At 43.7% G+C, this 11,430-nt stretch overlaps 1 protein-coding gene across 1 annotated transcript in view; it reads left to right on the top strand.

Moving 5' to 3' along the window:
- Window positions 1-742: 742 nt before the first annotated feature.
- The window catches only part of LOC138742111 (SID1 transmembrane family member 2-like), a 15,396-nt gene continuing 4,708 nt past the window's right edge, over window positions 743-11,430 (top strand). The window contains exons 1-5 of the mRNA XM_069896296.1: window positions 743-1,450; window positions 4,049-4,170; window positions 7,622-7,786; window positions 8,958-9,003; window positions 11,200-11,300. Coding sequence (XP_069752397.1) covers window positions 1,232-1,450; window positions 4,049-4,170; window positions 7,622-7,786; window positions 8,958-9,003; window positions 11,200-11,300 — 653 coding nt within the window. The 5' untranslated portion in view covers window positions 743-1,231. The remainder of the gene's footprint in view (window positions 1,451-4,048; window positions 4,171-7,621; window positions 7,787-8,957; window positions 9,004-11,199; window positions 11,301-11,430) is intronic.

Here is an 11,430-nt window from a genome sequence, read left to right as displayed (position 1 = left end):
GGAATTGGAATCAATGTTGAGGGTTGCAATATGTTCAACATCAATATGATGGGCTGAATGGCCTGTTTTGGTGTTTAATTTTATGACAAATGCCAAAGGAGACTAATTTTCAACTTTATGTTGCAGTGTAGGAAAGACCCAGCAAGCTTCCCATTCTGGGAATTAACGGAAGCTCTTTGATGTTGGCCCAGGTCACCGGGAATCAGGGACTTAACATTATAGCGAAAATGTTTGCATACATCTACAATATAATGTTTCAGATGATTCTTATGCAGGACTTAGGGTGATGTTTATTCCCACCTTCCACACGTCCGTGTTCTTTAAAACGGAGTTTTTCCTTCCACGTGGGAAAGTGGACGTGGACAGAGGAGCGTGACTTCAAAGATCACGGGTCTCTGCTTCTTTGACCATCCTATCACCACTGCCAGTCTGGGCATTTTCTGACATATTACCTGGACAGAGACTGCGCGGACACGCAAGCCAAGAACCATGATTCTTGAAGCACTAAACCTTTCCCATAAAGTCTTGCAAATCGCTGTTAAAGACATTGCCCAGAGCCAAGTAATCGGCCTGTTTCAGCTGATGGTTGGAAGGTTGGCTGATGGATGACGTCAACCCAGGGCGGTCTGGATTTGTTTACATGGGCAAAGCACCTTGATTGAAGTAAAAATATAATGCTGGAGAAACTCAGCAGGGCAAACAGTGTCCTTTAGATAGCAAAGATACATCAACAAATTCTGGTGCATTTTGCTCATTCTCAGATGAAGGGCTAACTCAAGCCCGAAACGTTGGGTTTTTTTTTGAACTGCTAAGTTTCTCCAGCATTGTGTTTTTATTTGTTTCCATGAGGCCCCTTGTTGCTGCAGCCCGCACATCTGACGTGTGATGCACACTGATTGGGAGGGGGCTGGAAAGACATCAGTGGGAGGGAAGGGAAAGAGAAGAACCGGGTTGTGGTGAACAAGTGTGAAATCGGCTCGGCTCAGTGACTTCCTGGTTGGAGCGCGAGGACCATTGTCTCTGATGGGAGTCGGGAGGCGATTGGTCCAGGCGTAAATGATACATGTTGCGGGCGCTCGCTACTTTCGCTCTTCGCGGGATTTCTCCGCGGCTGCTAGGTGAGGACATGGCTTCTCACAGCCCTGAAGGCGAGGGGCTCTGACGGGCGGAGGCAGGGATTACTGGAACGCTGAAACCAGTGCCAAGCTGCCGCATAATTCAAGGCAGCATTATGCGACGGTTCTGGAGTCAAACGCATTCCCGGTCAGGGTGGACTTTTTTAATGAATGCCTTTCTCCTGGGCTGCTTCGTGCCTTCGGATTTTGGAAAAGGAGTTGTGGGCCAAGAGATCATCCAAGTGAACGGCGCTTTCGACAACGTCTATCTGGTGGTTGTCAACAACAGCGTCCAGAACATATTCGCTTTCAATCACACGGTTTCACGGGACAAGGTATGTGCTTAACTGAAATCACAAGACTTGGACCGATATTATAATGTGACAGTGAAGGCCCGGAAGCCAGTGGTTGGTTGATTGATGTATCCAGTGTCGACCCGGATCCGATAGCATAGTGGCGGAGTATCTTGCGAAAACATTCTTCTGCAACCGTTACATACTGTTTTGTAGACAGTTTGCTGCAGCCATCAATGTTGCCCTAGTCAGCTTTTTCAGTAGGACTGGATATTCCCCTTCTCGATTCTTAATTTTTTAAAAAAACGCAGTTGAAGGTGCCGACCACACCGTGGGTTTTTTTTTTACCCTGTGCTGTGTGTTTCCAGATAGTTTGAAGTGTTTCTATTTATTCACAGTCTGAATGTATCAAATTTCCTTTCCACCTTTGCTCCAAGGTGAACGGTTTGGGTCCGTCCCAGTCACTTCAGCCATCCGTGTGAATTTTCCCTCAACACACATTAAGACCTTCCCAGCATTTCTCAATGCCCATAATTGGAACCGACCCGGGATGTTGCCAAAAGAGCCTTTTTAAAACGTTCAGCATGCCTGTGTTTGAACCAACTTTCAGAATATCTGAAATTTGTGTCCAGATCTTTATCTCCCTCTCCTCCTGCTCCTTCGTATGAATTCAAGGTTCAGATTTATTGTCAAAAAGTACATAATAACATCACATACAACCCTGAGGTTCTTTTTTTCCTGCAGGCGTGGCAGAATTTCTAGTTATTTGCAGTGCATAAAAAAAACTACTCAAGAAGACGTGTAAGCAAACTGCAATACAAAGAGAAAACAATAATGTTCAAAGAGTCCTGAAATGAGTCTCTGATTGGTCTGATGGTGCAGAGGTAGCAGCTGTTTCTGAACATGGCAGTGTGAGACTTGTGTCACCCATACCTCTTGATGGCAGAAGCCAGAACAGACAGACCACCCTGACTGGGTGGTGTGGATCCTTGATGATTTCTGCTGCTCTGACTTTTCCCACTGTAATATACCCTTCTGAAGTTGATCATTAAACTTTGTCACTTCTGAACATTTTCAGAACTGATGGATTTTGAAATGGTGCTCTGCATTTGAAATTATTAATAAAGAAAAATAAAATTGGGGAAGTGCTGGCCAGGTACCACTCTTGAACATTTTCTGTCTCCTGCAGTTGTTTGAAATACAAAATCAGCCTTCACATTTGCTGGGTTTCGAAGTTGGACTGCTGAAGTCCTTGGAAAGATGTGCTAACTTTTTCCCATAATCAACAAAAGTGGCTATTATAATAGTGATCATGTTTGTAAGGCAATTAGCAATGCCTTAAGGATTATAGCTCCTGTTTGATTGGACTTGGCTGTCAGCAGGGGGCTGACACACAGTGTGCAAGATCTGTATGCAGCCTCATGGCATGCCTCATGTTCTTTTTACATAAACTTTAAATTAAAGAACCTTTTCCTTCATCCGTGTTGTCTAAGAACTCACACATACAAATACAAGATGAAGCAGCTATGGATGCTTGGTACATCAAATCTTGAAGCATCCTTGTAACAATGAAAACTTTATTAGCTCACCATTGCCATGCTGATCTTGTATCTGGAATTTCCTCTATACTGCTGCTCAAAGACACCAGACAATTTGGATCATACAGCCTAAAGTTTGCAGAATTTTGGGTGTAAAACCACAGAAATGCTGGAAGAACTTGGCAGGTCTTGCAGTGTGCATAGAAGGTAAAGATAAACAACTGACGTTTCAAGCCTGAGCCCTTCAGGTATCTTGAAGCAGAGTTCAAGCCCAAAATATTGGTAATATATCTTTACCTTCTGGATGCAGCGAGACCTGCTGAGCTCCTCCAGCATTTCTGTGGTTTTACAACAATCACAGCATCAACAGACTTTTGTTTCACAGAATTTTGGGTGTAATTGCCATAAGCCTAAATCTCCTTGGTTTTTTGTGTGTCTTTCCACAAACTCCCTAAATGCAATTCCATACAAAGCAAGCTATGTCTTGACATTTAAATGCAACAATCCCATAGTTTTTGTCTGCTGAGCTCAGTGTGGTGTTCAGGTCCTCAGATGTAGTTGCAAACAGTTATTTTGATTGCATTTTTTAAAAAAAACAAAATCCATTTGTTTACTGGAATGCATTTTATGGTCAAGTATAAGCTGATTGAAAACTTGAAGTACTCCCCATTTGCTAATTAAAAAAAAAATCAAAAGCTGAAATTGCTTGAAACCATTTTAAGAGAAAATTACTGGTTTTGTTACTTTTTTGGCCAAACTTTTAATCATCTGTATAATGTATCCTTTTGTGACTGGGCATTAGATTTTTTAATGAATTTCTGGGAATCTCCTTGAAAATCTTAACTGTTTAAAAGGTCCGTTCTTAATGGAGGAGCTAGTGGAGTTGTTCAGGTGAACAGGTACGGACTTGAAGGGCCGACATGGCCTGTTTCCGTGCTGTAAACGGTTATATGGTTATTAAATGCACTTCTGATAGTGTACCAATATCTGAAGCTTAGATTCTTAAAGGTGGGAACCATTGTTTTAGAACAGTTAACACTAGCCTCGAAAAGGAATAATTCTACAGCCTGTCTGAATTAACTGCATTGTGTCCTTTCTATAGATGGAAGGGGTGCGTGTGCACGTGAATGTTCTCTCCGAGCAAGCCAAAAACCCTGTGCTTTTTGTGATTCGACAGCAGAAAGCGGTGGTCTCCTTTCAGGCACCACTGATGCTTAGGGGACTGTGAGTATCACTGGAGTTTTTTTTTGTTTAACCCTGGCTCCCTGTAGCTTGTAATTCCAGTCTGCAAAAATCCCAACTCCTGTCATCTTGTATCATCTCCTTGCCACTGGAGGAGATGGAGATGAGAGCTTATTGTCAGAGTCGCAAGTACAATGGACAGATGTTTTGAAATTCTTGGTTGCTGCAACTACACAGGTACATAAACTGCTGACAATAAATTAATTACCACCAGGGCAAAAAAAAGGAAATTGGTCTCTAGTGTTGTAACATCATTTATTTTGCACTAACTGCATCTGTGACTATTTACCTATATTTTTATTTATTGTCCAGCTGCCTTGGAGTCTGACGTGTTTCAGGCAACCAAGTTTCATCAACTCGAGAAATCCTGCTTTGTTCCTGTTCTTTTGAAATTAAAAAAAAAAATTCTGGTTAGTAACTTTCAGGGCATGAGAGATCCTCCCCTCCTAGGAGAAAACATCAGAAATGAGTGCCTAACCTAACATTTTTCTTTCTGACATCTTCTTGTTAGACAAAGCTTACTGTTGGTGGTATTTCTTTTAGCAGCTGGCTAATATTTTCCTCTCGAGCTACGCAAGTTCTAAAACAAATGATGGCTGTTTGTGGGAGCTATGCATGTTGACTACAATGTTTCCCATATTAAAACTGTGCCTCAAAAGTACTTTAAAATACTTCAAGGTGGGGCTATGAAATTGATGTATAAGTCTCCCACACAGATGTGTGATGATAAGTAGCAATCTGTCACCTTTCTCCAGCAGTGATGAGTTTTAGACTGAAGCTTTATTTGGTTTATTAAACTGAGGGATGTGTTGATGTGAAGGACCTGCATCCAAAATTCCATACTCACTGGGGATGAAGTTGGTCATGGTACGCTCAGTGCTTGCTCTGTAAAAGCATGAAGATCTGGTTATGCTCCTATCTGCCTTCCTTTCCATTGAGTTCAGCAGGTGGTGGCACAGGCAAGAGAGCTGCTGCCTCAACTCCAGTGACTCAGGTTGAATCCTCAACTCCAGGGCTGTCTGCATGTTCTTCCTCTTACTCCATGGGTTTTGTCACATTTCTCCTTTTTCCTGTGTTAGAACACTGCTCTTGTAAACCAGGGGTCACGAGTTCATTCCTCACTGGAGCCTCAATTCTGTGAGGGGTGCTGGACAAAGTGGTGACTCGGTCTTCCTTGCAGTAGATGAAGTTAAAGAATTTAATGCATGTGTGGCGGCTCACCACAAGGCAGGCGAACCGGCCCCACTTGTAAGCCATGCGGCAGGGCAGCCAGCCAAAATGGCGCCGTCGGGGGTTTTCCTTCCTTCCAGCTCGGGGCTCAGAAACCCGCGTTTGGGGACCATGTGACACCCGGATGATATCAGCGTCCTCCAGCGCAGTTCTCAGCCAGATCTGGGCTGGGAGTATAAGTGCAGCCCAGCAACCTGCAATAAACTAGTCTGCTCACTGAGCTCAACCCGTCTGGTTGCGTGTGTTATTGCAGGAGCAGTGTAGCCTCCGCTACACGTTACATCCTCAAAGTAGTATTCTGTGACAATAAAGGATTGATTGTGCATTGATTAATCTAAATTGTCTTAGAAGGTAGATGAGTGGTAGCATCTTGTGGGAATGTTGGGAGAAAAAAATTAGATTAAGGTAAATGGTTGCTTGATGACTTGGTGGGCTGAACAGCTTTTCTCTCTCTCTCTCTCTCTCTCTTTCTCTTTCCCCCCCCCCCCCCCCCACCCCACAAGGTAGTTCAATATTAGAAATTAGATGTCCTAAAGCTTGGTCAACAAGTACTCTTTCCATGGTTATTTGCACAGATATCCCTTTGTGGCCCATGACTGTCTTCCCTGCTTGCCCTATAAAAAGGGCAAGTAAGTTTATGCTTGGTTTAACAGAACTCTTGGGCATTGGGTATCACACTTTGTTTAAATGGAAAGTTGAGAAAAATGTTTAATTGCTTTCCTTGGTATTTAAAAACAAGAGACATGGGTGTAAGGTGAGAGGAAGGAGTTTTAATGGGGATCCGAGGGTGAATATTTTACAGAGGGTGGTTGATGCATGGAACTCCATGCCAGAGGTGGAGGAATTGGACTAGATCACTAAGTTTAAAAGGCATTAAGACTAGAGGTTAAATAGCCAGGGGGTAGATGTGGACAAATCCGATCAGTGCAGGAAAAGGTGGTAGAGGAACAACAGGACAAAGGGCTGGTTTACATGCTCTACAATTCTCTGACTGACAACTAAGCTCTACTGTGAATCTGGTGGTTATTTAATCACAGAGTCTGGACAAAGAAATGGAAAGAAACCCCATTTGCTAATGGGGAGTGGGATGGGCAGGGAGGGGGTGAAATAAAGATGGGAAGAAAGATCATAAAATGTGAGAGGGTGGGAAATAATTCTGCAAGCACTTTGGATCTGAAATTGACTACCAATGCAAATCGGATGCAAGAAAGAACTGGATCATTTGGATAATTACAGTTTGTGGGAGGGTGGGGGAGCAGGACCAGTTGAATTACTCTTGCATTGAGCCAACCCAAACGTGACTGGCAGATTGCCATGCAGTTGAGGAGGGCAGCAAGACAAAATAATGTTAATCCATGCTTGTGTGCCAGAAAAGTTGAGTGGGGGGGGGGGGGGGGGGGGAGAATGGATGACTGTTTTTTTTAAAAAGTGAGCAATTTGCAGATCATAATTAAAACCTGAGCAGTTTGGATTCTGAGCCCGATAGCTCAGCTGGTAATTATTATTTAATTAATCTTAATAGTACTTTTGAATCTGGTTGCCAGATGTAAAATGTTTGGAAGGCCCCAGACTATTTCTGGTGGAGTGTGTTAATACATTATTTATTATGCTCCAGTTTTGAACAACTGTTTTTCAGTCAGCTTACATGTCTTCGGCATGGAGACCTCTTGAGTTGCTTTCCAAGGAGGCTTGCAATGGAGATGAGAAAGGTTGTAGCCTTGAAGCAGAAGACAGAGAGGATTGTGAACTCTGAAGAAAGTGGAACAATTTGGGATGGAGTTGCAGAGAATAAGAAGCACTGATGGGGAAAATTGTGAAATTGGAACAACCTGCTGGGTGGTGTAGAGCTGGGTCAATAGGGACATTTAAAAGAATTTTAAGCAGGCACATGGTTGCAAGAAAAGTAAGGGGTTATGGAGGATTTGGATTGTTGAACAGGTTTATATAGGTTGGCACAACATCATGGGATGAAGGGTGTGTACTGTGTTGGAATCTTCTATTGGAATGCAGATGGCAGTGGGCTGTAATGGATGAGGTGCAGATATTTTCAGTGGGCTGTGTTGGTTTATTTGTCCATCCCAGAATGTTTTGTCCTTGAGAGGCTCAGTGAAACTTTTGGTTTGATCCTGCTCCTGGAAGTGACATGACTGAATTGTTGCTATGCTGTTAAAGGTTGGTGTAACCTCACTGTACCCATCTGTAGGTACCAGAGGAAATATATCTACCCGGATGTGAGCCGCACACTTTGTCAACCTGAGGTTAAGAGTGAATTGAAGATGCAGTACTTCTACGTGGATGTCTCGACACTATCAGAAAAGAATGCCTCAGTCCAACTCTACGTGAAGCGCATCCAACACTTTGCCCTAAGGTGGGTGCAATGTTGTCATCAGACAGACCTGTGTGTTTCAATAACATTTCATACACGACACCGCTGATTGAATGGTTGTGCTTTTGTTGGGTTAAACATTTGGGTTTTACCTTTTTTTGTGGAGAGAAATACAGGTGAATTGGTAAGAGGCCTTCAGATGCTCTCTGACCTGTTGAGTGTTTCGAGTAGCCCATAAAACCATAAGACATAGGAGCAGAAATAGGCTGTTCAGCCCATCATGTCTGTTCTGCCATTCAATCATGATCTGATCCATTTTCCAAAATGGCCCCTCTGCCTGGCCTTCTCCCCATATCCTTTGATGCATCTTCTTTCAAATTTCCCACATCTGCAGATTTTAATTTTCAATTTTATCTGCACCATTGTGCTGTTTAGCTAATGTAATTTATTTGCTGAAAATTTCTCAGTTTTGTAATATGGTAAATTTTTTAATGGAATCGCAGTGAAATAGCACAGAAAAAGCCTTTCAGCCCATCATATCCAAGACGGCCATTGCCTTATCTATGCTAGTTCTATTTTCAGCACGTAGCTCTGCTGTGCCTTGGTGATTCACATACTTGGCCAGAGATTTCTAAAGTGTTCTGAGACTGCCTGTCCCCAGAGTCTCCCAAGCAGTGAATTCCAGGTTCCAGCCTCTTTCTGTGTGGTGAAAGTCTTCCCTCAGGTCCCCTCTAAATCTTTCACCTTCTACCATGCCCTCTTGTTTTAGACTCCCCACCAAAGGCTAGAGATGATTGCTCTCTACCCTATCTATAACCTTTATAATTTTGCCTACAATAATTCTCTGCTTGGAGCAGAGATGCAATTTGTATGATGCTCTGTATCTTTAGTTGGGCAATTTGGATGCAAATGAACTGATCTTTCTCTTGAATAGGTTTAAAGATTTATCTGTCGCACAAATTCGACATCAGTATCTATGTAGCCACTCATTAAACTATTTTGAGCAACAAATCTATGCAGAGGTTAAGGTGATGACAGGCGTTGGGCATATCCTGCATCTGGCACAGAGTCAAGAGTCTGGTTCTTTATCAACCAGTGTTCCTGATTCACTGCTTCCCTTCAACAGGCAGCAAAAATTGTTCATACAACAGCAGAGAATCCAGTGTTTTAATTGTGCCCTAGTCATGTTACATTTTTTTTTTTAATTTCACAGAACTGGAGAACAGTTCCGATTTAATGCAACTCCTTCTCAACCTCAGGTAAGAACTGGTGTTTAATATTCTGAGGAATTGCTCAGAGAATCCACCAGGGAGAATTTCCCCTTGGCTAGCTGCTTTCTGAGCGTGTGTGTGTCTGTGTGTGTTCGTTCAGCTGTGGGCATCAGTCTTGCCCTCCTGTCCATCCTGAACAAGGCCTCCGGAGTTTAGATTTTTATTGACGGACTGTGGAACAGGATGGTGGGTGTGTTTACACTGGTAGCCAGCACTTTTGCCCATGTCCAGCGTCAGTGACTCTGCTTGTGTTTCAATCTTTGAGAAAGGAGCAGATGAAGGAATCAGGAGATGCTATGAGGGAGTGAAATGGGAGGAAAAGCTTATTGCTCGGTTTGGTAGAGCAGACCTCGAGGGTGAGTTGCAGCTTGCCTCATGAATGATAGAATGAAGGCTATACAGGAAGCCGAGTGGCAGGAAATAGAATGGAGGTAGAACAAACAGAGAATCAGGTCCTTCACCATGTCTGCGCCAACCATGATGCCAATGTAATGCACATAGTTCTTATATCTCTAGTCTCAGCCTGTACAGGTGTCTGTCCAAATGCCCCTTGATTATTGCTCTTGTATCTACTTCACCACCCATCACCGGCAGCTTGTTTGAGGCACCACCCACTCTCTATTTAAAACAAAACCTTGCCTTTCAAATTTTGTTTAAACTTCCCACTCTCTTTAAGTCTGTATCCTCAAGTGTTTGATAATTCCACCCTGGGGGAGGGGGGGAATGGAAGGAAAAGGACTATCTACCTTGGTTTGATATCCGGAGCTTGGTCGCTAACCTATTCCTGCAATGGAGATGGAGAATTCCAGGGAACGAAGAATTGGGATGGGCTGTGCAGAGGTGTGAAGTCGCCAGCAAAAGTGGTGAGGCATTTGAGTCTTGCCTGAATGCAGAAAATAGCACCAGTCAGTGGACAGAAAGAGTAGGACTGAAACCAGGGCCAAGAGTTGGGTATACCTTGGGCCTTTATGAATTGTTAGCTTTTTGATTGAAGCCAGTGAGTGGGATTGAAGAAGGTGTACTTCAGTGGAAGGAGAAATTCAGCCAGGCAATTGAGATGACTTGTGGATTGAGTATCTTGAAGGAGGAACTGGAAAGTGTGAGGGGGGTGGGGGGGGGGGGGTGGAAAGAGGGAGGGGAGAGAGAGGTATGATGTAGACTGTGCTGGTATGGGACAGAGGTGTAGAGGATTGTTTGATTGCTGATGAAGGAGCCAGTTGGAAGCTGGGATCTGTCGAAGACCTGGAGGGCACCAAGAGTATGTGCATGGAAGGGGATGGACAAGGGAGACTAGGATGGAATTGAGGCTAGTTTACAAGCGAGAATGATCATGAGAACAGGTGTGGACCTCGAATCCTCGTTATCACCACCTCTCTTAGACCAAAGTATCTGCTTCCATTTTGCACTAATTGTTGTTATTCTCATGGGCATTGGATAACAAGCCACTGAATGGGACATTGCAATGGCTTCATCTATTAATTATACTGACACTTAAGACTTTTAGCTCTGTTGACTGTGCTCAGGAAATCCAGGTTGCAGAGTAAATTGGCCAGTCGCCTCAGTGGTGCAACAGAGAGTTAACAATGAAGTCTCAAATAGAGATTAAATGGACGGTGATCAGGATCAAAAACCTTCATCAGCTGTGCAGTCCTGTCTCTGAAAACTATTGCAATGATCCTGTGCTCCCAAAGTTACCATGTGTGTATGTAGCACCCTCCATAACAAGTGTATCACAATGCCGATTACATGTGGGTTGAACCGGGTAATTTACTGGGCTCATAACTGGTAATTGTGTGATGTGAAACATCCCAACCTGGTAGGGTGAGTTGAATTTAACTGGGCTCTGACACTTGATGGGGGCAAGTCTCAGAGCCCAGCCGAGATGACTCACTGATTGCCTTCTGGCAGTGTGAAAGCACAACCTGCTCGTGCATTTGTCACCACTGGAGATGGGACCACCCCCCCCCCCCTCATCTAAAATACCAGGTTATCAATTAACCAGGTAAATCCTGGTGCAGTGGGAAAGGCTCCGAGTACAGCAGGCCAGAAGTTTACCTGCTTTCTAGGAGGGTTGGCGTGTGAAAGGGGCTTGATAATGTTTGTTTAGTGGTTTTATGGACGGTTGAGATCTCCACCATTACGAGCTAATGACCTCTGAATGTTTTTCTCATCCCCACCCCCTAGTACTTTAGGTACAAGTTCTCTGATGCAGAGGAATCTGTAATAGTGAAAGTGACTTCCGATTCGGTGTTTCCCTGCTCTGTCGCCTCAATTCAGGATGTCTGGTAAGTAAGAAGAATTCTATGAGGGGGCCCTACATTTGGCCTGTAACTCTAACTCGTGCAGACTTATCTTAGACCTGAGGCATCTGCGTAAACTGAATTTTGTAGTGAACAAGTCGAGGTGCTTGAAAAA

The sequence above is a fragment of the Narcine bancroftii genome, chromosome 8, assembly GCF_036971445.1.
Source record: "Narcine bancroftii isolate sNarBan1 chromosome 8, sNarBan1.hap1, whole genome shotgun sequence".
Taxonomy (NCBI): domain Eukaryota; kingdom Metazoa; phylum Chordata; class Chondrichthyes; order Torpediniformes; family Narcinidae; genus Narcine; species Narcine bancroftii.
This window is presented reverse-complemented; position numbering and strand designations above follow the sequence as displayed.